Source organism: Nematostella vectensis, chromosome 1 (assembly GCF_932526225.1).
Source record: "Nematostella vectensis chromosome 1, jaNemVect1.1, whole genome shotgun sequence".
Lineage (NCBI taxonomy): Eukaryota > Metazoa > Cnidaria > Anthozoa > Actiniaria > Edwardsiidae > Nematostella > Nematostella vectensis.
In genome coordinates, this window is record NC_064034.1 from 4,032,519 (window position 1) to 4,058,579 (window position 26,061).

Below are 26,061 nucleotides of genomic sequence, written 5' to 3' on the forward strand. Positions count from 1 at the left end.
CGGTTAGTCTTGACGGTCGCGCGCGGAAATCCACAGGCATCCCACAGGGGCTCGAGATTGTAGCGGAAATTTGAAAAATGGCGGCAGGCGTTTTGAGGAAAGTAGTCTTGCGAGAGGTACCGTTTAGATAACGTTTTCCTCACAGGTACTTCTAGAATACTAACACTTCATATTGCTTTAAAGATTCATGGAAGTCTTCGATATGTTCCTCATTCAAAACCGGTCAATATGTTTGAAAAGTATCCTCAAAGATGCTGTGTCCCTTTCAAAGGGATCCTTGACGAAACGGGGGAACTGCAAAATGGGTAGGTCACACAACTTCCCAAAAGAACGTTCATCAAGATCAGTGCTCGCTTTACTATATGAGAGTATAATGTAATTTTCAGATTGGTCAGTCTTAGATTCAATCGATCCTATTCAAACACAGTCAACACTATTTTCCTTGTTGCTTTGTAACCCATAAGTTACCAACTAGCAAGGGAAATAAATGCAGTTAGCAATCATTGAGATTATTGAGCTAAAAGGCATTGCATGATTTTGAACAACACTATACCATCAAAAGGAAGGAAAAAGAAAAAAATAGATATGGACCATAGTATGGAATACTTTATATTTCAGTATTACTTTCCTTATGAAAATTGTTTCTTTCTATATCAGACATGTTGTGCTTGGGTTTTCTAAAGACGGTCAGTACCTCATATCATACCAGTTGATCATTGACACTGATTCAATGGACATGCCACATTACCGCTACTCATTACACTGGTGGAGATTTTCATTTAGAAGAAAACTAATAAAGGTAAATCACTGGATTTTGCTTTTCAAAGAGCTTTATAAACCACCATACCATAAGGATTGAAGAATCTATTTTTAGCTTTGTGGATGTTTATTTTCTACAGGTATCCAGTGCGCCATTGTTCACTCAACCATGTCTACCAGTTACCAATGACTTGCATATTCTAGCAGCTGAAAGTCTTGACCAAAAGTACATGGTCATATGGGGGAGGAGGTAGGCCTATGTTAAAATGATTGAAAAACTGATATAAAACATCTTACAGCTAAGAAAAAAAATCAACACAAATTGATAATTTCAAAGGTGAGCAATGAATACAAGGTTTAAAATTACCTTTTTCAAATCTGCTAGATTTTGCCGTCTTTCTGGATTTTGGTAGGGAAAAAAAGCCTGCATACTCAAAATATGAGAAGAGCTAGCAAAGACAGGAAACAGCTGGCTATCGCCAGGATTCAGCTGCTATTTTGAACCCTGGAATAAAACTGCAAGGATATGGTAGTTGCCGATGCCCTGTTAATTTTTATGCTAAACTCCATAAACACATTGACTCCTCAACCAGCCTGTACCGGCTTTGGGAATACCCACAACCCAAAAAAATCATAAATGCAAACTGAACACAACAAGATGAAGATACTCAGGCATCAGTCTAAGGGATAAATGGTCTTGAAGGTATGCATCCAACCAAGGTGTTGGCAACTACTCTTAAGCCAAATAATAGCACAGGTTCTTTGACAAATTTCAAATCGAACAAGGAAAGAAAAGCAGAATCACCCCTCTCAATAAAACGCTCAAAATACAATAGAAGGGAGAGAGATCAGCAAACACAGCTCAAGACTCAAATAGATACCTTTATTCTGATCCTCCAGGTTCATTTCCATGGCCTCAAAACACAATGTCCACTCCTTGAAGGCTTGTAAAACCACGAAGATGCCTTTACGGATCGAAAAGCATTCTGCGAGATCCAGGGAAAAATTCACGAGGGGAGGGCCAGTCAACACTCCTCTCCCCAAAGTCAGATGGTTAAATATAAGTCTTTTCACCCCGAAGCCAAAAAAATCAATTCCAGGTCATACAGACCCAGAATAGCAGTGTAAACAATTTTGGAATCAATTTGGTTTCAGAAAAGACAGCATTTAGGAGAGCTGTGGTGATTCATTAGAAATTTATTTTCTCATCCAGGCAAAGCCAAACAAGAAAAAATCATCATGAATCCACCTTTGCTTGCAAATATCCATGAGCAAAGCACTCAATTATGCCCCAAAAGACTTCATGAAGTCCTGAGACACTCTCCTAATATGCTTATAGCTGTATTTTTGATGAAAAATACAAGCAACCATCAACTTGTGCTGGCTTCAGCACAACGACGAGGGATTAAAAGTGGGGACCGCAAAGCACTGTTGGAAAGCTTGGATACCGCTGACTAGGTGCAGCTGTGTTTGACTTTGACGGGCTGTATAAAACTCAGAATAGGGGGGGAGGTATCTGTTTTCAGTCTGTTTTTTTTGTAAATTCAGCTCAAAAATAGCCAGGAGGCAATGGGTTAATCTTTGAATACAATATTTGTCCCTATTGTGCTTATCAAGCAATGTGCAGTTAGCAATGGCTGACACAGATAAAAAAAATTCAGCAACAGTACATAAAAACAGATATGAAATGAAAACAATAGGAAATGTAGACTGCAAACAAACAAGTTTAGAGAAAAATAATTGAACTTGTATTATCTATCTTTCAGCATAACCAGCAGCCGCTCTGAGGCTAGCTTACATTACGTCACCATATGTACTGTTCCATCCTCCACGCCCCGCCTCTGCAAGCAGCCTGATGTGTGTATAGAGCATGAAATAAGCATCAGCTTGTCGTACGAGGTTTTGCCACCCCACCCTGTTGTGTTGCCATCTGTAAGCCTCAAGCTGCCTGGGATGGTGCTACTTAATATGGGGGATCATGTTGTCGCCCTCAAGATGGAAGCTTGCTCAAACCGCATGGAAATTAATGATACTGTGAATAATTTTCAGAGAGATCAAGAAGGTGGATCTGTATGCTTAGCCAACAACTCAACCAATGAGAAAGACAAAAGTACAAGCATGGATTCAAAACCAAGAGATTTATTTTGTGATAATTTAGAGAGGGTACTGGATGCTGAATCCAGTGATAAACATGGTACTAGCTCCCAGATGCCCAGTGAGTGTTTGTGTCAAGATGGTAACCATTCCACATCAGTAGAAAAACTCAAAGACTTGTTGCATAACCAATGCGGTTTGTGTCAAAATTGTGCAAATTGTAGTAATAATAATGTTCCCATGGAGCAGCCTGGAGCTTGTCTTGTTCTTGGGGAGTCTTCCTTTGAGTGCAAAAAGACATTAACATTGGCTGGACAGCAGCAATCAGATAGCTTTGGTTCGCCTTCAAGCAAGTGTGAGGAGCCATCAGATGAAACATCATCAGAATCATCTGTTCATTCACCAAGAAGGTTATCTTTGGATAGTGGTGCAGGTGATGTCACCGCTGCAACATTGACTCAATATGCTTTTCTTGCTGTTCAGCCTCTGCCTTACGATTTGGGCAACGAGAGAGTGCAGTCTCATTCTTATCTAAATGATCTACATGTATCAGTCACTGGATGCCCTTGTATTCGAGCTTTTAGCTGCGAAGATGCTAAGGACTTCACACATACCACAGTACTTTGTAAAGCTTCTTTAGACATAGAGCAAGCAATCAATTTGCTGATACATTCCCATGAGGAGTTGAGGCAACTTTTCAAGTCTTTGCAGGACTATGATGTCCAGATTGCTGATGTGTGTCCAGAAAGTGGGTGTGTCATACTAGTGGCAAGGATTCTGGTGTATGCTAAGCAAAGACAGAGCACCTTTCACCACAAACTCTCCATTAGCCCAAGGTATTGTTAGGGGTGGACCATTATAGGGGAGGGCGGGGGTGGTAAAAAAAACAAAATCTTTAGATGTTTAAAAATTAGTAAAAATTATCAGTCAAAACCAGACAGAGAAAAATGTAAACAACAAGGCAAAAATGATACACATCATGAAGACAAAGACAAAAAATGTGATTAAACCTTCCCAACCAGTAAAAGGGTGATGATAGTAATGACAATGGTTAGTATAGCTGTTGATATGTAGAGATGATGAAGATGGAAATTGAAATTGAAGATGGGAAATGATGATTATGATGATGATTATAATGATAATGCTAATAATAATGATGATTATGATGACGATGATGATGATGATGATGATGATGATGATGATGATGATGATGATGATGATGATGATGATGATGATGATGATGATGATGATAATAATAATGGTGGTTTAGGGGGAATGTTAGTGTAGACAGGTTGCAGTTGGTGTCCATCTGTTATACATGAATCAAACCTTTGTTGAATGCAGTGTGCTTGCATGCTGACTTGCCCATGTCCTAATGGATGTGAGCCAAACAAGGGACTGCAAGCAGTCCAGTAGTTGCAGTGATTGCTGATAATGACAATCTTCTTTCTCAGCCCTTCACTGCACACTACAGGGTTTGTGTTTACTTGGAATATCAGGAATGGAGAAGTAAGGACTCTAAACCGCATGAAAATTACAGATCATCCCAAAGGTGCCTCCTTTGCAAAGACAAATTCTGCCGCACTAGAAGCGAACACATTACGGAACAGCAAGTCCATCCCAACAGGGTTCCAATCCCAGGTCCGAGTTCTCTCAAACCACACAGTGTTCACTGGGAAATCGCTCAAGTACGTGGCACACCCCTTTCTACCTATCCTAGTCATGATGTAGCTTGTTATAGTATGGTATACTCTACCTTTCCTAGTCATGATGTAGCTTGTAATGATACATGGCCTACTCTACCTATCCTAGTCATGATGTAGCTTGTTATAGTATGGCATTCTCTACCTATCCTAGTCATGGTATAGCTTGTGATGATACACAGCACGAAAATCCAAATTTATGCGTGCGTAGGGTCGCGTAAAGATTGCATATAGACGACATTTACGCATTTTTACGCAACCATTACGTTTTGCGTAAATGTTGTATTTACGTAGTCTTTACGGTACTGCGTAAAGACGGCGTAAGTATACTGTTTATGCGACCTTCAAGCGGGACGTAAAGGTTACGTAAACGTGTGCCTTTACTCAATCTTTAGGTAACCTTTACGCCATGCGTAAAGACGACGAATTTTTAAGCTTTACGTGACCTTTACGCCATGCGTAAAGACGACGTATTTATAAGCTTTACGTGACCTTTACGCATTATATATTTATATTTCTAAGGCATCAAGCAATGCTGGGTAAGGTATATTTTTCGAAATGAGGGGAGTTCTAAACATTAAAACAAATTTCTTATGTTTATCACCCTTTACGCGATCTTTACGCAGAATGTAAAGATGCGTAAATCTTTATAACCCTTAACGCGATCTTTACGCAGAACGTAAACATACGTAAATGTTTATCAACCTTTACGCGGCAGGCAAAGATGCGTAAATGTGTAAATGTATGTCAGCCTTTACGCACATGCGTAAAGGTGCGTAAATATGGATTTTCGTGCTGTGTATGGCATACTCTACCTATCCTAGTCATGATGTAGCTTGTAATAATATGGTATACCCCTTTTTACACTAAGATGTGTTCAATGAGAAAGAATTTTGATATGACTTCTCTTCCCGGCACCGTGATATTTGAAATTTCTTTTCGGTGGTGAATGTATTTCGGACGTCGATCGGACAATCTGCTATAAATTGGATTAAGTAATCAAATTGCCTATTATGGTACTTAAATTAATCCGGCTACTAATTACGTCTGGTTATTAATACAATACGCTGTCCCACATGTGTTACAGACATGTTAAGTTACACACATGGGGAACAGTCCCACAAAGCACATGCAGGGAAAAACACATATTCATCCAAGCCAAAAATATAGCATGGAATCTTGTAATAAAGAGTACAAAACCGATATGAAACTATTTATTTTGTCTTCATAATGTTATGTTATAGTTCTGCCCGACCATTTGTTTTTCGTTGGAACTTTTAAAAGGTTGTCAAGGGCAATAGGTTAACAGGGAGGCTATCGAAGATGGAAATGATTCCGACATTACACGAGTTGCTGTTAGTTGTTTTAATTCAATGTTCTTATAGGTCATGCCCCATTCTCGTCGGCTACCTTTGGTAACTGCGTTCTATTTTTGCATTTCTTGCCCAGTTGCGGAGATTATGTCTCCATAGTTTAGGTTTGCTCTATTTCTGTCTTGCCGATATAGTTACATAACATGACTGCGATTTTCTGCAGTTCTTGTCGCGAATTGCTGGCATATCTGGCGTCTGCGACACACCCAGCCTTGTCATCGTGCGCACTTCAGCTCATACTCCCGGCGCCGCACGGTCATCCTAGCCATGCATACTGCATTCCTTTCCATGTGGGTACTGCTAGAGTGTGCTTGAAGATAAAAAAGGTTGAGGTTATTAAGTTAATTACTAACTGCCATCTTAAACTACTTGTGCAGTAAAATTGATGATAATGAATGAATTTTCTTTTATGATTAAGGAATGGCGCGTCGTGTATTGCCGCACCGAACGCAAGCGGACCCTCCCGCGTCCCCTGCACATGCCTTAGTTTGCTGCTTGCACCAACACAAATGAGCAGAATTTTAAGAAAATTTTACGCGTTTTCTGCAATGCATACTATGCAAGACTCGCATGTTAATTTACGAAACTCCCGTCTAATAGAATTCGCCGTTATTGCGGAACTGAAAGCACAGCTTCTGCGACCACCAGAGTCGCTTTGACCTTCATCTTAACGAGAGGCGAGGGGATGGTTTTGCTGTACACGCGGCGGCCGGTGGCTGAAGTGTGGTGTGATGAAAGAGGCCAAAGCTAGACGCGTGTATACCCGGTTAAGTTTGGATACAGATTTAGCACTGATTAGCCCCTAAGGTCGCCGCTTCAATAGCAATATCTCGTATGCAATAACAGTCTGTCGTCAGAAGGCTTTTGGTGGTCTAGTTTTTGATACTCAATTTTCCGTGTGTAATCTATACCTTAACCGAAATGGGGAAGAAGGAAGATGAAGAATTTGCATTTACAAAAGGGTTGATTTGCCCTTTAAAATCACATCTTTACTCGCTAGTCCTGGTTTCTCTTTTAACTGGCTAGAAACATAATAAAAGCACAACAATAACAAAATAAAAACCTTGGACGAGACCCAATTGCGTTTCACCTTTGCTGAATTCTATTTTCCACGATCCATGTTCGAATGTAGAACCTGAAAAAAAGACGCCAATTCCTAAGGTTATCTTTCCCGCGGGTGCATAAAAAACCTGTTATACACACGTTATGTCTGCCGGAAGAAAATTGCCATTTTCATTTTTTTTTCTGACAAGAGCTTCCAATCAAGCCAAAGGGTTGCACTCTTCCTAATGTGAAGGGAGGAAATCAAGCCAAAGGGTTGTACTCTCCCTAATGTAAAGGGAGGAAATCAAGCCAAAGGGTTATACTCTCCCTAATGTAAAGGGAGGAAATTTGTTCGATGAAAAGTCAAGATACCTGTTTTGGCTAAAGAAAATTGTTAACTTCGAGTACCATGCAAATAATTCAAGTCATCTCTGTAGCCACTTGCGATTTTGCTTGCATAACACTGTGATATTGAAAGAGTCTAAACACACCAAGATGCTTCTGTAAACGTGTCAACTCTCGCGCTACATTTATTCCCACGCTTTTCTTAATTGCGCGAAAATGAAACACTGTGAAAGATTAGAAATTGCATGAAAATATGATGAAATAACAAGATGCGAAGATGTGACCCACAGAGCTTAAAAATAATTGCGCGTGTATATTTGTATCATTGTTACAGAATGACCCATGCGTAGACTGATAGGAAGTAACCTCGTGTGCCGGCACGTGACCAGCGGTAATGTTTCTTGCTTCCCATGATGCCCAGCGCCCCCCTCCCCCGTAAATGAGGGGATAAAGCTTTTTCTAGTAAATGTCTTCTGTTCTCGCATCTGGTATGTTACTATCCCTGTTCCCCGCTCCCTGTTCCCCGCTCCTTTTCCCCGTTTTAGTAACATCCTCGCATCTGGACAGTTCTTGCTTAGGGTTGTGCATTTTTGTTTGGACCCTCCCCTCGTGTGGTTCAGCTTTTCTTTCTGCAATCAAGAATCTATTGTAAGAGACAGTTTAATGAGCAATTGAATCAATTGCTCAAATGACGAATTGTCTGGAAAAAGAAAAACAGAAAATATGCTAGAAATATTGCTCTTAAAGTCGCTAGATTTTGATTAAATGCATAGGCCGATTAGAAAGAGAAACAAAGAAGAAAAGGAAAGAAGACGGAAATGACCCTCTTGTAAAGTCCCGGTCCCTCCCTTATATTTGAACTGGTATTTTTCTGGCATCGCCTCCTCATTCTCTTGAGAAAATTGCTAGGGTCAGATCGGAACTAGAAGTTCGTAATCAATTGACGGAAGAAACTATCACCCGATATGATGCTGTTATTTAATAGTTCAAAGCTATCCTCTCGTATTATTTCTGTTTGAATGAACCAATAAAACTGAAGTGGTAACAAAGATATTGCACACTGAAAACCCAGAGAGTGCTCATTATGGCGCAATGCTCGATCAGTGTTAGTACTTTTTATTATTCGTGTTACTGTTTTTCGCTGTTGTTATGAACGGAAGGCCGGAAATCGCGAATAACTGTTACTGAGCAATTTGTTCATTTTCCCACGAGAAAGACGAGTCCTCGTTTATTATCATGGGTACAGACATTAAGCAAAGGTCATACTATTCTACTGTTGGAAACATCGAGGATATCTGCCGGATACCTACTTCCGGTGGAGGGAAAATTTCCTTTAGTTTGAGCAACAACCAATTACTCCAGGAAAAGGGATTATACTCATCTTAACCTTTGTCTCCCTCCTATCAATTATGAATAAACGCCCCTTCCTCCCAATGCATTTTCTTGCCACTTTCGGAAAGATATAATTTCATCCCTAGGTAGCACAATCCTAAACTGACAAACGGAAAACTTCGTTTCAGCCAATAGAGGCTCAAATAAGGATTTCATCCTAGACATCCTAACCAAAACGTACCGTGGGTGCTAAAGAGGTCCCGGCGATAAACAGAGCCTGGAGACAAAGTAACCTGTAAAGAGGGACACAAGGCTGGTGAACACAAGCATTGGTACCACCGATTAGCGGGTCATTGATGTACCTTTATTATTATACGGCGAAACACTTGCACAAAGTATAATGCTTATGTGTGAGACCACACCCTGAGAAGGCAACCAAGTACTAAATATAGATTTGAGGGTTCCGTGCGAGATTACCAACCCCTTTTAAAAGACTAGATACACGGACTCGTGACTCGAGGGGTACCAACCCCTTGAGCTGTGTTCTCTCCCAGGGTTTTTATTAACTTGCCTATTGATCATTCCAAATCGATTGACAAGTATTGCAGCGTCAGTTATCGGGCCCAATTCACGCTCCGCATTAAGTGGAAAGCTCTCTACGGGGGTTAAACTGACCTCGACTCACGCTGGTGTACAGCGCCCCAGGGTTCAGCCTTCCCTAGCACTACAGTGTATCACATTCACTGGCAGAGTCCCTCTAACGCTAATCTGTAGCTGGAATACAAGTGCGAATGAGGGGGAGAAGTTTAAGAGTTAAGCGTGTGAAGTCTTATAAAATTCCTACGCTTGATATGGAGGATGAATGAATAGTGTTAGACACCCGGAACCCCCCGCGCCCTGGTCACAGTCGACCCTCATTTATTCCCCATTCCTTCCCAGCATGTGAAGTAAGTTCCCCTAGCGAACAATACGAGCTTGATGAAAGGCTTTTTGTAGACAATTTGCCAAGAACGTAGCGTCCCCCTGAGATCGTCTTCGAAACAATCTCATAATGAGAAAATAAGCTGAGGATAAGTTGCACGGTAATGATCGACAGACCAAGAGCAGACCTTAAAAGCTCTGTGTTACGAGTTCGCTCATCTTGCCAGATGGGACGTCTTTGATCGTATTATCATCTCTTGTCACTTATTGACTCTTTCGAGTGTTACCGAAACTTTATAACCAAATAAAACGTCCAAAGCTTCGGCCAAGGTGCTGGTATCATTTGATTTTTACGGTGTGTTATTATATACAATAGATGACCCAAACGTGGAACAGAAATACCGGACCTACCGGACATTAAAATACTATGGCAAAGTGTTTATGACTGTAGGGTGTGGGAGCAGGGCCTGATTAACGCACGGCAGTTTATAATAGCACCTCGCTTTACCCGAGCAGTCTGAACTGCAGTTATTTGCGAGAAATCGCTTTTCCAGATGTCACCTAATTGACATACAATTAGCAAAGCGATGACGCTGTGTCTAAAAATCTTCGCAAAAACCACAAGTCCACAACATCGAACAATGGAAAAAGCACTATTACGGGCCACTCTGTCATCGAGTACTTAGGGGGGAGGGGACGGGACGAGTAAGGATGGCTAGATGCCGCAAGAACAACACTTTGCCATTGGAGATATACATTAGGGAAATTCCTGCAGCCAAATTGATTAATGAAAGCATCTCTGTAAAACATCTCTGTACAGTGTATTTTAAAATATTGTTTACATTTCTAAAAGGAGATAATATCATGTATGCGATACTGCGAGGTCTCGTTATATCAGTGTTATACGAGGGCATTACCAAGCCAATAGGCCCAGGTATCTCCCTAATTAGACTCTGGCATTGGTATGTTAACGATCTACGTCTATAACCGGGTTTTCCCACAGAAATATAAGCAATGTAGGCATCAATCTATCATCTGAGAAAGATTAGTCATTATGATCAGATCGGCGATAAGATAGTGCTCTCTAAGAGCTAGCTACGCACCCGTCCTCAACAAATGATAAAAAGTATTACAAAATACTATACTCTTAGGGCAAAGTCCACCAATATCATGACCAAAACGAGCTCTACAATATTCTTCCAGATAAGCCTATATGAAACTTTAAAATCTTTTTAGGTCCCCTTTTCCGTCTTTAATAAATTCACGATATTAGTTGCAATTCCAAAGAAAAACAACGGCAATTGGTATATAGTCTTACACGCGACTGGCGATCTCATCTCTAGCACGGCTCATCTTTCCTTTTAGGAAATGTGCGCACCGACAAGTGGCTCTCATTTATCGATAGACTGACGTCACGTGCTCGTCTTGATGAGTCGCATTTTTGTTCTCGTAAAGTAGGAGCCAGAGCGACCGTAGCATTTGAATGTACTGAATTGTAACAACACAAGCGCCTTATTCAAAACAAGTGTGACTTGTAAGCGCGTATTTGATAAGCTCGCTGAACTTTTACGATTACGCGTGGTGACTTTTGTTATCCGCGTGTGCAGTTTTCTCACCCCTTGTCTCGTCTTTTTTGTTGTTGTTTGGTTTTGTAAGCGCGCGAGTGTTATAATCTCGCAAGGCATGCTCAAGTCGATTCACACCATTTTGGTAAGCGCATCACTGGCATCCGCTAAAATCTGGTTATTTTGTTAATTATTTCTCAAGAAAATAATCCTTTCTTCTCCAAAAAGATCCCAATTAAGATTGGCTAAACTCATTCCCCTTCCCGTTTTGCTTGATGTCTTCTAACAAGCCACTTTTGTTTTTAAAGCTCCCCAAACAGTAATTGCTGAACATTGCTGTAGTGTATCTCATAATTTGAGGACTGCTGTCACCCTTATCGCGTAGTACGCGATCTGCGCGCCATTGTTTGATGTGGCGAGGTAGAGAAACGGTGCCTCGGATTCAATGGTAGACTCCATATGGTTAACTTCCACAAGGAAGCGTGCAAACCCGGCTAAGACTCCAGTCTCCCAGTCCCAGCAGCTCGCACGGGTCGTAGCCACTACACCACCCTCCATCATTTCGGAGGTGACATTCGACACTCGCCGTGTGTGGTCTGAGTGACTGCGTAAATAAGCACGATTTCCCCGCTCAGCGATATTTTAGCGCGTTGCTTTTCGAGTCAGAACAGAATCTTGTAGCTCGAGCATAGCGTGTGCGAGTGCTTAGCTGAGGTCGACCACCTAACATACCTGAAAAGTCAAGACCCATAGCCAAACCCAACACATAGGCTCTCAGTTCGCAAGCAAGCGACGGTACGGCTTCAGATATGAATCTCCGGCACGCGCTTCTCTGTATTGGTGGGATAGTGTGCCTCCTGTTAGCCCAATGTTTGAGCGTTCAGTCATCCCCAGCCGCAGAGAGAAAGGTAAGACTTAGTAGTATTCTGTCGTTGGATCGTAGTGGGAATTCCCCAGTAAGGTTAACCTTATTGAAATACGTAAGCCATAGGCTGGTTGGCGCAGCGGTTAACGAACCACAGAAGTCCTTAGTTTCGCAAGAAGGACGCTAGCAAAAGGACATGAGCAAAACGTTGACAATACTAAAGTGTTGTGAATTACTCGCTTTTCTCTTAGAGTTAACCTCGATATAAATGAATAATTTACTATGCCAATGCCATAACATAAACTGTTTTTAGAGGTGGGTTGCGCTTATACTTGCGGTAAAATAGAATTAAAAAAAAATATCCAATTTTCTTATGAACATTTTAGGCATTATAATAATAAAGGTCTCGGTATATCCAATGTTCTAAAGCACTTATACCCTCAAGAGTTAGAACACGCCTCAAGCTAATGTTGAACACGTAACATAGATGAAATACCAGAGTTTTTGTCTTAGTAGGACATATGGCCCTGTACTATCTTGCTTTTTCCTACATGGTGCATCTTAACCCTTTGCGTAGTTTTTGGAGCATTTATATTGGCTACTGTTTGAACTCAGAGCGCATGTTCATTTCTAATATTCTTGTCTACCGGAAGGGTTCTGAAGGAACAATATCTAGTATATCGTGAAGAATATCTTATTTGTTTGTGATCGCCAACAACGTGCGCAAGCGGTCACAGTCGATATTTATGCTAGAGACTTCTCTGCGTCGCGAAGCCGTGAAGTTAATCGTCCCTTCGAATGATTGGTCCGGGGCACGACAATATAGAAGGTGCAAGCATGAAGACGACATACACGACAACTATCCTGTCACTTGGATTTGTCAAACGAATATTCTAGTTATAAGCCCCAAATGGCGACCTGTGTGGCGAGTAGATTTAATCGTGCTAATATCGATATTTGAAAAAGCGCAGAGTGCATTAGTTGGATCTCACGAGTCTTCATGACTCACTCTTATGTTGGCGGCAGCTTTTCGTCACGACCGCCCCGCTTACACCCGGACCTCATCATCTTATACCGCCGGACTGGGCCACAAACCATAGCGCTCTCCGTCCGCAAAATCATTGTATTAATAGAGAACATATGAAGGACAAGTGTTAGCCGCATCAGGTCACTTGGAAAGAGAGGCTTGATGGTTGGAGGGCGTTTTGACTTGTAAGAGAAACTAGCAGGCATTTGTTTGATTGATTGACAACTTGAACTGATATCGCGAAGCTAAAATCCCGCTTTAAAGAGAGATGGAGATAATTTTAATCACTATTTTTCAAGTTTTTAAGTCAACTTTAGTTGTAGTGCCGTAAAGGCATTGCTCCTCGCAACCTTCTTTCGAGAACTTAAATTCGCTCATCCCCAGCTCCGCATTGTCTTGAGAGTTAAAGTAAACACTTAGTCTAATTGCCAGTGCTTGTTGATCTAGGAGGCGTTTTTGTTGTTCTTCATGTTTATCTACTATCTATGGTTTCCTTTATCTCTTCAAGTTTTGAGATTTCCTCCTTGTTATAAAAAACATGGTTTTCCTGTCTGGCGAACCGACATAAACCCAACTCTACAAATTCCACATACAGATATTTGATTGCGCAGCAGAGAAAATAGCTTTGAAGTACGATTCTACTGTCTTAGGCATTCAGATAAACGCAGTTGGTAAGAGGGTGGATTCCCAGCTCTATTTGATACAAAAATAGGCGCCAAAAAATACCACTTGTTATTTTATTTTGCATATACTTTTTACTTATTCACCGACAACATTCATCGTGCCGCTACATGCTACATCGCTACATCGTGCCGTCCTGTTTATTGTGCTTTTTATTTTATCAGGATGTTTAATCTTTTTCAATGAGAACACGCATTCAGATCGGAAGGGCGGTTTTATCATAAGCACTCAACTCTGAATGTGGTTACATGTGACACTTAAATTTCCCTTTTCACCGATCGGTGATTAGCTTATCTAACGTCTTGTTCCTTCATCAATTGACTCCTAGAGGAAGTCATGTCGCCTCTGCCCTTTAACCGCCAAGTATGATTTGTTCAAATAATAAACGCTCAAAACAACCTCTCGAAACTTTCAGAAGCATTTGTGACGAACATTCTCCTTTGTTTTTGTACCCAATATCGCAATGTTTTTTCAAAAGAAATCTTGATAACGGAAGGTCTCAACGCGTGCACTCATCCAAGATTTCATGTTCAAGAGACATGATTATAACAAGTCTCAAACGAAGCCCTTGCATGAACGGAAGACGTCCCCGACAGCCCCGATTGACGCGATAACAAAGCTCACACCCACTCAGCCACTCGCATACTTGTAATGCAAATGTTGTTGTTGATCTAGCTCTACTGAATCAAGTTAGCGCCTTTTGAGGAAATAGTTGAAATTGTAACAGTTGCTTGATAAACCAATAAAGCAAGGGTGCGAATTTGACCTTATCAGTGATGTGAAACTAGGGAGATTTTTAATGATGATTTCAATTCTTTAATGCCGTGAGTCGTTTGGTTATTGGGAGGGGTTTTGAATAAGGGCTATTAAATTTAATATCTGGTATTTCACCTTAAATGGTAGTAAAATTTCGAGACTGTTAACGGAATAGCGAGATTGGGGACGTACTCACTCGACCCGGGGCCCCGCCGTGAGCAGTGGCGATTGCAATTCGCCGCTGACAGATTCCGTCGGATGCTCGTCGTGGCAGGCGAGTGTAATGGAATTTTAAGTGTCTATGGGTTAGTGTAAAATGTAGCATTGCCCACGGGCGAGGAGCTGTTGTACACACTCGTAATAAGCTTCGCTCGGCTAGCTGCCCTGGGGCCAGTCAGACTCATCTGGTTCGAGACAGGGAATTTTCTAGAACTGCATTACTGTCTCAGACATTCGAAATCCTTCCGCCTCCAGCTCAAACTTTTATTGAAAAAAATAAACTGACAATGATAACGAAGACAGCCTGTTATTTGCTCTTTGGGTGCCGAGTTTTACTCCCATGGGAAAGTTTTAGGGCTGTGGCGAACAAAACACTGTCAAGACACATGTCGGACCTTAATCGTACCTACGTGAATATATGTTTGGTCTATTCACAGTAATCGTGTATATTTAGCTATTTGAAAGCCGTCCTACTGTGATGGCCCGGTGGGAAGGTGGTGTAGTGATGTACAGCTCTATGGGACCCCCCACGGATCACACGCAGGCGACGAAAAATACACGTCAATTCTCGCAGCAGGCTAAAGCCTTGAGTCTTAGTGGAACTTTGCATGGGATTTAGCTTAAAGTCAAAGAAAGTACGAAAAAATGTCAGTCCTTAAAGGTTTTTTTCAGCCACTGTCTTCTTGATATAGAACTAGTGCAGTAGTACCAGCCAAACATTCCCAGAATACCTTGGCACCTGGTTACGAGGAAAAAACGAGTTCTCTCCAGCTTCTCCATAAAGGAACTCCACCATAAAATTTTGGAATGCACACATATTTGCATTGCTACTCTGGTTATTTCATTGTACGAATATCATGGTGGGCTGAGGTTGTTTATTTGCGAGCCCAATGCCCTCAGGAGCTCTTGTTGTTTATGAGTGTAGATGGAAGGATGAGTGTAGATGGGAGGATCACCTCGGCAGGAGACGAAGTGTCCCTCTGCGCAATCGTCAAACGCGCATGCGTATTTCTAAATTACTTCACGTAACCTTTCATGGCGTGACTCTTAACCCGGATGGTATTTGAGTGACAGCTGTCCATCACTCGCGTTATATAGGATTAGAAAGTAATCGCATGATCGCCGCTGGCGTTTTCTGCGCGGTGTGGAGGGACAAGCGCGTGAAACCGCAAGCCATCCGCTAAGCAAGCGGGCGCTCGGTACGGGGGTGGGGGGAGGGAAGTAACCTTGTGGCGGTGATTAATGCGCTCTCGTCTTGGGTGGCAAAGCATGTATGTGCACGAGCCACTCGAGCAGTGACAGTGGTTTGAAGCTGCTACCGACTCTTGTTAACGACTATTGCTCACTCAGATGCTACGCTTACTTACATGCCTTGCTTGCTCTACTGATTTCGCGCGCCTCCATCGTCTTTGCAAAAGTAATTCAGGACCTACGACTGGGTGCGTGTGGGCGCAGCCACGTCCGTCCTGACCCCCTCCCCCCAAATTCTCCTGTTTTGCGCTCTACAGTAGCATAGCACGGGCCGTAGCTCGCGTCTTGACTATAATTTGTTTTCTACTCAGGGTGATGGTCGTGTTTCTTCTCGACCCTACAGGGGCCTGGCATTGAATATGCCGGCAGGTATGCTTTTACTCCTCTGTTTTTACACGCAATACATGTTCACAAATATTACACACTTTAAAACGTTTGCATGATATCGTTATACAATAATAACGTTTTCGGGCTCTTCCGTGCTTCGTTATTAGCCACATATCACGAGAATGGGAAAGACCACCTCGAAGTCGTATTTTTTCATCGCTTATTCTAGATTTGCGATAGTAGTGAAAACTTTATTCTAGAAGTCTTCCGTCCCATTTCTCATATGACCTTGGACACCTTTACCTCTTGAGCTGACTACAACGGCATAGGGTCTCATTCTCTGTGCTGACACGTGACATTCAAGTCAACTCGTGGAGACGACAATGCACGCACCAAAAAAATCCCTCTCTCTAGCTGGCTGGGCCGTGTTAGAACATATTCCGAGAATCCTCGTACGTGAGCTTTATTTTAAGACTCTCGTCTTGTGGAGTTTTTTGGCAAAGCGCTTTAGGCGATCACTCAATGGTCCGCACGTGACTAGGCATCAATGGAATTGTGGGTAGTGAATCTTTGCCTTGACTTGTTGTTCTTACTCTGCTGGATGTTGACGTTCAAGGCTTTTATGTTTTATTGAGATTGACCAGGAGAGCTTTTTTTTTGGGGGGGGGGGATGGGAAGGGGGTGCATACATTGTTTTCCATTATAGCCAGGCCATACCCCCCCATTTATCACTTGTTTTATCCCGCTCAGGTCGAGATAACCCTGACGTCATCACCTCGATCAGTAACCGCACAGTGGTTGTGGGTGAAGTTGTGGCGTTCCGCTGCCGAGCGTACGGCGTACCCAAACCGCGCATCAAGTGGAGGAAAGATGGCGTGACCGTCACGCAATCTCACCACGTACGCGTACGTCACACTGCATTAGGTTCGCGGCTGCGCATAAGGAACGCGCAGCTGCGTGACGCCGGTCACTACCAGTGTCTTGCGAAAAACTCGCATGGAACCAAGCTGTCTGCCAAAGCCTATCTAAACGTCAGAGGTAAAAGGTGGAATAGCTACTGAGGTAGATAATTATCGATAAATAGACCTCGCTCATTTTGTGACTTTGTTTTTTATTTCAGAAACAGGAAAAATGTCTAAAAGTGGGTAAGTGATGTTCGGAATAGTTCATTTCGATAGTTGCGGATAAGATAGTGATATCATGATAATGGTGGTGGTAGTGATGGCAAGCGAATGTTGTAATAGTAATGTTAACCGGGGTGGTGATATAATCATGCTCTTGACATAGATGGCAATGATGTTAATGGTGTTGATAGTAATGATGATAATGATGATGATGGTGGTGATGATTATGATGACAGTGATGATGGTGGTGGTGATGATTATGATTACAGTGATGATGATGGTGGTGATGATTATGATGATAATGATGATGATGGTGGTGATGATTATGATGACAGTGATGATGGTGGGTGATGATGATTATGATGTGTGATGATGGTGGTGGTGATTATTATGATGTGTGATGATGGTGGGGGTGATGATTATGATGACAGTGATGGTGGTGGGTAGTTATGATTATGATGACAGTGATGATGATGGGTAGTTATGATTTTGATGACAGTGAGGATGGTGGTGATGATTATGGAGTCAGTGATGATCATGACGATGATGATGGTGGTGGTGGTGCAGATGATATTATAGCCACTGTTATGTGTATGACACTTGACTTGATTATTTCATGAAATCACAGCTGTTGTAATAACATCAACCCCTTTATAGGTGTGAGGTGTATACGGGATCCCTGTGTGAATTGACATCGTTCGTGCACATTCTCCCTGGCCGGGATCAGCATCAGACAGAGTACAAGTTACGCCAGACCCACAATACATTGCTGCACACCTACGCTCTCAGTCACTCCTGTCGTAAGCACCTTCTTCCTTATCTTTGCCGCTTACATTTCCCAGCATGCTCTGCGCGAGCTAGTAACCCACCACGCAGGGTATGCCGGGAAGACTGCTTGAGTTTGCAGGTGAAGTGGTGCCGACGCGAGTTGAAGATTTCGCGCGCTTTTCGTGTTCAGCTTCGCAAGATTGTCACGTGTGGGGACCTGCCAGCAGCGGGCAAAGGTCACAAGCCATCAGGCTGTGTTCACGTGTTTGGTGAGTTCTGGTCGCGTTATACAATTTGCGCTATGTTCTTGAGTGGTACTTATAGCTTTATTTTTTAGAGCGAAGAAAGCCGAAACAAACCCCACTTCAAAGCAACCCACCAAGGTGACATTGTGTTTATATTACACGATTTTCATCACAAAAACGCATCACACCTGTTGATTTACAATTAGATATTGCGATTGTTTTTCTAATCGACTTAAAAGTCGTTGTATACCATATCCCGCGAGCTGTAAACGAAAACTAGATTACTCAAAGACCATTATTAGCTTAGGCAGTTAGGAGCGCGCAATTCGTAACAGACCACCAGGAGATTTTCCTAATCCCTGCTATTTCCACGATTGCACAGCACGTGTATGCAGTACACTGGTAGTGTGTGTAAGTCGTTCTATGAACCTGGTCAACTGATAGCTATGGATAGCAGGCGAGTGGCCTCACTAGAGCATGATTTGCTAAGGACACTCACGCGATTAGATGGCTACATCTCACCCAAATGCGGCAAACATCTTACGAAAGCTCTCTGCTATCATCTCTTTCCGCCGTGCACCAAGAACGCCATCCAACGACCCATCTACATCTGCAAGTAAGATATACTCTTTCCTTGTGGTAGGGACTCTATACTTATGGTTGGGTTTCACAAAGAGGAATTTGAAAATTTTAATTGTAATACTCACCATTGGAGCAAATTAGACGCTAAGTTATTAAAGGGGGTGGCTCCACGAATGAAAATAATGCGTGATAGGCAACCCATTCCATGCGGATTTAATAGTAGGTCCGAGGTTGCGGTAACTTAATCCAATTAATCCAAGCTGGACAAAACATCCCCCACTCGCCGTTTGAGTCGATTTGATCTCCCATCGTTTTTGCTTAATGTGAAAGGGGACCGCCCTTGTTCTCCTCAGGGCCCAGTGCGAGATTCTGAAGGGCAGTGTCTGTTCCAAGGAGTTTCGTTTTGCTGGACTGTTCCAGGAAGATAGTCACGTCCTACCGACTTGTGAGAGACTTACCAACAACAAAAATGGCCACGGTCCTTGCTTGGACCTTGGCTTTGCTCTCCGAGGTGAGTAGTGCTCTGATGTGGACTTTAGCTAAGAGGGCTAGAGCAAAGTGAACTGATTTTCTGTTTGTTCTCCACAGTAAACAAATCTCGACTGGTCTCAGGCGCAAACGGGTTTGGTCGCTGCTCCTCATTCCTCATGCGTGCCCGAAAGAACAGTAAGTGCATTTCTTTTCGCTCACTTCCCGGACAAGATATTCGCACACTTACCGGACAAGATATTTGCTCACTTACCCGACAAGATATGCGCGCACTTACCGGACAAAATTTTTGCGCACTTACCGGACATGATATGAGGCAAACTTTGCACCTTGATAAATAACTTCCACCATCTTGACTTCTGTAATTGATTAATGAATGCCAATTCTCTCATTTGTAACATGAATCTAACCTATACACCACGCCATAACTATATTTCTGTCACCCCTAGATCGTGTCTTTATCTCCAGTAAGAAATTCATTTATTTAGACGCTATGTTCCCCATGGTACATCCCATTCTCAACAATTCCTACTTTTGTGGTCGCGCCTTTAATATCATATTTATGTTACCCTTTGGATCGCGTGTTACCTTTCACTACCTAAAGATGCTTTATTTTCTTTAGACGCTATGTTCCCCATGGTACATCCCATCGTCAACAATTCCTACTCCTGTGGTCGCGCCTCGAAATCCGTATTTACCGCTGCTGCTGGAATAGCTTTTCCAATTGGAGTACAGCGCCTTCTCTCACACGTTCAGAGTGACATCAACAAGGGCCACGTTTCGTTATCAAGGTCACAAGATGGAACGATTCGGTACTGCATCCGCGCACGAATGGTCCTCGGCTCCTTAGTGCAAGGGTGGAGCCCCTACCGCACATCTAGTCTCCTCCCTCGCATGGTGCGACCCCCCGACTCCACCCTAGTTCCCGGGCTGGAAGTCACACAGAGCCGAGGCGAGATCGCCATACTTGTACCTCTCGGGTCAGCCGCTGTTTACCATGCGCACGCTAAGATCGACCTCCATGACGTCAAATTCTATTATAAGCAGACTCTGGCGAATGGATCTTTGGATGGGTCATTTATCGCACGTGGAACGTTCAAACTTTGCGAGACGGTATTCGTGGTGGAGGTGACGCGCACGAAGAAAGGTCCGCTTAGGATCACGGGGAATTCCTCCTCGCCCCTGGATATCGACTCTATTGAGCGTGTGTTCGGTGTAGCTATGCCTTCTAGCATGCTCTTTAAGGCGATAAAGCGTTCGGAACTACTCGTCATGCGCCTGATGAAACCATCGATCGATGCGCACGTGGATAAGCACGTTTCTGTGCGTTTTGCTGGATTGTCCTACATGTACATTTACAGGGACGCGCGGCCAATTAACCTCGAGTTCTATGCCGGTAGGCACCACCAGTCAAACCTGTTTGTAGCCGGTTTGACCAGTAAGCAGCTGACCTTCAACGAAGCACTGGAGACGTTTACTGGCCTCAATCTGCCTTATTTGGATTTCATCGAAAGTTTTACTGACTCTACGGTAAGTTTGACAATATTATTAGAGACTTTCTGAGATGTATCAGACAAGGAGAGAGGTGGTGGAACAGACTCTCTGCGCGTTTCAAAATCACACTAGTGTCTGCCCTGATATTTACCTATTTTCAAATCAAAAACAGGTCGGCGTGCTGGTTTCCACTTCTGCTATCAGTCCGTCCTTCCATCCGCGCATCCAGTTGTCCACCAAACCGCTGTCCACAGCCCTTGTGGGGTCGCTGCCTCGCGGGCTCACCATAGTGTCTCGCAGTAAACTCCCTAGCGCCTGCGACAGTAGCAGACTATGTCAGCTTCTGCTGGTTGTGTTTGGCCGCGGAAGCCGCTTTACAACAACCATGTCAGCCAATCAGGATCGAGTTTCAATCAACGTCGCGTTGGATAAAGTGTCCCAGGACGCTTTGGTGGCATACGAGTCGGCAGAGATTACCCTGAAGGTGGGTAAAGATCACCTCGGAGTGACGCCACCTGTCTGTCAATGATTGAAACCTGTCTAATGATCGTACCTGATGATTGACACCTATCTGTTGCCCGTAATCGGTGGTTAGTAAACCTGCATATTGACCGTTCCCGGTGATTTACACCTGTCTGTTGACCGTTCCCGGTGATTGACGCCTGTCCGTTGACAATGCCTAATGATTGACACATATCCGTTCAAGGTGATGTACGGCAACATGACCTTGCTTGATGTTCTTCCCTACTTGACATTCAACGTGCACGGCAACATCCGGGTATCTCACAATCCCCTGAAGAGCCTGCAGTTCGTCGGTCAGCTGGAGTATGATGGCATCTCGTCCAGGCTTGGTGGCAAGTTCAGCAGCGCTCATGAGTGGCGTGACGCATTTGGCGTGACATTCCTCACCGTCAAGAACCTCAGTGTCAGGTAGAACTGCTGCGTGACGAAAGGGGGCTCATGTGTGTGTGTGGGGGGGGGGGGGGGGGGGAAGGGGGGGGGGGGCTAAATGGATAACCTGACTGTCATTAGAGGGCAAAAGGAACAAATGTGATGAGGGAGGGAGAGTGAGATATGAGAGTTATGTGACACAGGGAGGATTGTTAGAGATTGGGAGGCGTTAGACATATAATGAGAGTCGTGGATGGATGTACCTACACCAGGTACCAGAGGCAATGTTTCCCAAGTTTATCTCTGCTTGAAATGCTTCCCTGTGGATGTCGCAGGTTTTCCGCGCCCACTGACACCATGAGCTCCCAGGTGGACGCTACCGTCACCACAGATGCCGTGTTCGAGTTTGGAGTCGGGTGTCAAAATCATCACAAAGACAGGGTACTTCGAACATTGCTTGATATTTTGTACTCTGTGTTAATCTGATCATTTTGCGTTTCCTCCATAATAGCGTATTTTAACGAGAATATTTTGTTTTGCAGACAAGTTGTATCTCCGGATACGCACATCTTGGGCTCTCCGAGAATGTGGCCGAGCACTTCTTCTATGGGAAAGTACAGTCTTTGACGCTACAACAGCTTCTGCGCGCCTGCAATATTCAGATCAGGCTACCAGCGGCACTCGGAGACATAGGCTTCCCAGAAGGACTTACGGTAATAAAGCACCCGGGGTATGGAGGACGGGGTTTTTGCCGTAGTCGTTATAGCGGCCTCCTGTAAATCCACACATTCATGATGTTCTTATGGTCTATAGGTATCCGTCGCTAAGGTCCCACAAGACTTGCGACCCGAGGGGGGTCCCCTAGTGCAGTCTGGCCTATCCCTGGTGGGGAGGATGAGCGTGCTCGGAGTCGAGTCCGACGCTTCTGTCACGCTGCTGCCAAACGAGGTAAGAAATCACTGATCTCTCTCAAGGTAACGAAATTTTTATTTGGGGGCACTTTTAACTCAGCCCTTCTCATTTGCTATTTTTCACACTGTAGATGTGTTAAACACAGTATATAAGGGGACTAATTGTTAGATAATCTAACCATACCACTATTTTTGCAAGGAGACTTACGAAAATAGAAATAGAATGAATGAGTAAATAAATTATTCATCCCGTAGCAGTATAAAACTGAAATAGGGGGGTAGTCTTCAGCAAATACATACATCAGACAGGCGCTTAACTATTTACGATTGAATTTAGGTACTTGGTCGACAAAAAATTATTTTTAATTATAACCCAGCTTTTTGTCTGAATCAGCTTATATAAATGGATGCTTTGCATAACATAATTATTTGGAGGGTAAAATAGCGGGCTTATTGAGAAGACTGCTTTTTACAATTGCAAAAACATAGTTTGTCATCGACTCTGATGTGACCGGTGATGACATTGTCGGTGTTGATGACGCTACCCCTCTGAAGACGTTCGACCGCCGATACGGCCCCAAGCTCTACCTCAAGACTCGCATAGACCCCACGCCCTTCCTACAGGTGGGTGTGGTCAAATACGTTGCTCGATATTTCAGTTGTTGACTTACTGTTGCTATGGTCAAGAAAACTAAGCAAAGTCGATTACAGATACCCCCACAGTAATCGATGTAGGAAGTCATAAAGAGTACGATTGCGCTAAGTCTTATAAGGAAACTATAACTTACACATGGCGACTAGGGATATTATACCCATCTTCTTGGACACAAACCTGAGAAGTTGTTCCATCGAGGTGTCTACACTTTTGACTATAACCTGCGAAGCATGCGTTTTTCTGGCCGGTTCCAGTAGGAAGAAGGGCCAACCCATTTTTTCTGTATAAATTTCTTGATCACTCTTTACGCTAGTGACTTTTAAATGTTTGTTACATTCCATATTTATATTACTTGTTTTAAATCACATTTGCTAATGAAATCATACCCACAATTATTGTAATTACGTTTGCTAGGCAGACGGTCATTGGACAGATAAAGTGTTCCCCTTAGTGCCTAGAGACATAACAACGCTCTTTTCGCAGGCCCATATTGACGGATACGCGCGTATCTTCGGTGTCTTTGACGAGATTCGAGTGTTGGTTACGCGAGAGGGCACACAAATCAAGATGGTTGCAGACCTTCATAAGTCCATCAAGGCGTACCTGTACATGTCGTCAAACTACAGCCGCCATATAAACGCCACGCATCTACAGGCACGCATCATCTTCCGCAATGGCCTCTCGAAGGTAACATGTAATAAATAACCAGAGTACCAGGCGAGGTAGAAAGAGCGCGCGATATTGGGTCTGGGCGAGGGAAACCTGTGTCAGGCTTTCCGTTCCCATCCCAATCGCGCGTGCTCTCCTCCCAGCTTACACGCTTCTCTGTCTCTGTCTGTCTGTCTGTCTGTCTGTCTGTCTGTCTGTCTGTCTGTCTGTCTGTCTGTCTGTCTGTCTGTCTCTCTCTCTCTCTCTCCCTCTCTCTCTCTCTCTCTCTCTGCACTATGCATTATAGGAAGGGTATAGGTTTTTGCAAAGGGCAATCGATAAGGAAGAGTCTTTGGCCCTCTCATTATTACGCCTTGCATTTTTATTAATCACCTGGATACAAGGCGAGGTAGTTGGACTTGTTTTGTTGGAAGCGGTGCTTGGATGCCGATGTTTCTCTCTCTTATCTGACTGATCTTTAGTTAGTTTGGCTTATGACGTGTTGTGAGCGACTTATTCTCGTGGGCAGCGCACTTGTAGAAATATTCTAACGGGATTAACATGTTGTTTGTTTTTTATTTCCAGCTCACCCGATTGGCGTCCAAACACGTCGTATTCATGCTAGAAAAAGAGAAATCCCAGCTAAAAAATGCGGAAGGAGAGGCAAAGAGGCGGCTGAAACCTTGTCTCAAGACGGCGAAACGCGTGTGCGGGGCGTGCCTCGACAGACCAAACTGCCGCGCAATCGTAGCCACGTGCTCACGCGAACAACCCCATAACTCTGGACGGAGCCTACAGACACTCTGTCAGCGGGCACTCTTTGACGGTTGCCATGACAGCAACGGCACGTGTAAGATGATCTGCGATGTGATTGGTGTTAAGCTGAATGGCAGTTGTAAGGCGTACAGAGACGCGGCGCGTACCCTGCAGGACCTGGAGCGCAGTCTCAAGTGGGTCAAACAAGCACAGCTCTTCATCACTGGCTCCATCTTCCAGATTCACGGCATATCATTCGAGGCGCACGCGACGCTACACAACTTGATGAACGTGCATGTAGACACCACCTTCGACTGTACAATATTCGGCCAGCGGCACCGATTGAAAGGGCTAAAACTTAGACTAGATGCCTTCACTCATCTCGCCTCCGAGGTGGCGCGATACGCAGTCACATGGTACGGAAACAAAAATCACTCACGTTACTATGGAAATAGACCTAAGAAATCGTTCCAGTGACGTGACGTGAACAAGCTCTTTTACGTTACTGTGGTAACAGACCCAGGGAATTTTTCCGGAAAGCCCTTTGAGGAGCAGAATTTTCAAGAGGGGCCCTGAATAGCGAGAGATGCTTATCAAGGAAGACTAATTATGACTCAACCAGAGGATGTGTATATTTTTATTGTTTCGTTGTAAATACACAAATGAAGTGCACGGATATAAACAGGACCTAGACTCGTGTGTCATATAGTATTTATCGAGTAAACTTTAAACACGAATTACTGCCCAGTCAAGAAAACAGCAAGTAATTGGTTATTAACAAATTTTTCACTCCCAGTCGTTATAGCCTAGACCACCCTGCAGCGCAGGCACACTTAGCCGTTAGCTCATTAAAATGTAATCAAGAGATGATAACCCTAGACCACCCTGAAGAACGGTCATCAAGCTTGTGCTATTATAGGGCCATTAGCGTAATAGGTCTCTCGCGTGTCTTGATGGAGACGCCGTTCGGTGCAACACGCGCTAATGTTGTTCCTTTTTGCCGACCACACGCACCGCGGCAGTTCTGCTGTCATCGCTAGCCCTTCTAAACTAAGCGATGGATGTCCAGGCTTGCACCTTTGCAGTACCTCGAGTATTTTTCATAAATTTTGTTGCGTTTTCCATAGAGAAAATCTTGTGAATGTACGTAGCAGCTACGATAACCGATATGTATAATTAGTTATACGAGTTCACTCAAGTTCAAATAAAGGTTGAAGTTTTAAGCTACGTGGCACT

General features: G+C 43.5%; 2 protein-coding genes and 1 long non-coding RNA gene across 3 annotated transcripts; 2 read left to right on the forward strand and 1 right to left on the reverse strand.

The window, feature by feature from the left end:
* The first annotated feature begins 34 nt into the window (after positions 1–34).
* LOC5517108 lies at positions 35–5,759 on the forward strand. The gene is made up of 6 exons (XM_048729730.1): positions 35–116; positions 184–305; positions 658–799; positions 900–1,009; positions 2,526–3,689; positions 4,308–5,759. The coding sequence occupies exons 1-6, from the start codon at positions 78–80 to the stop codon at positions 4,582–4,584; spliced, it is 1,854 nt and encodes a 617-aa protein (XP_048585687.1). The 5' UTR covers positions 35–77; the 3' UTR covers positions 4,585–5,759.
* Positions 5,758–11,991, reverse strand: LOC125568230. Its single transcript, XR_007312157.1, has 2 exons — positions 11,869–11,991; positions 5,758–6,239 (listed from the first exon to the last, which is right to left on the reverse strand). It is a non-coding gene; the product is annotated as an uncharacterized LOC125568230 (long non-coding RNA).
* Positions 11,913–26,052, forward strand: LOC5517169. The gene is made up of 18 exons (XM_001637090.3): positions 11,913–12,044; positions 16,247–16,304; positions 17,013–17,300; positions 17,383–17,407; positions 18,044–18,423; positions 18,492–18,537; positions 18,782–19,015; positions 19,335–19,492; positions 19,570–19,647; positions 20,093–21,000; positions 21,137–21,448; positions 21,671–21,894; positions 22,191–22,296; positions 22,398–22,568; positions 22,669–22,803; positions 23,256–23,390; positions 23,905–24,108; positions 24,655–26,052. The coding sequence occupies exons 1-18, from the start codon at positions 11,946–11,948 to the stop codon at positions 25,300–25,302; spliced, it is 4,209 nt and encodes a 1,402-aa protein (XP_001637140.3). The 5' UTR covers positions 11,913–11,945; the 3' UTR covers positions 25,303–26,052.
* Positions 26,053–26,061: the final 9 nt, after the last annotated feature.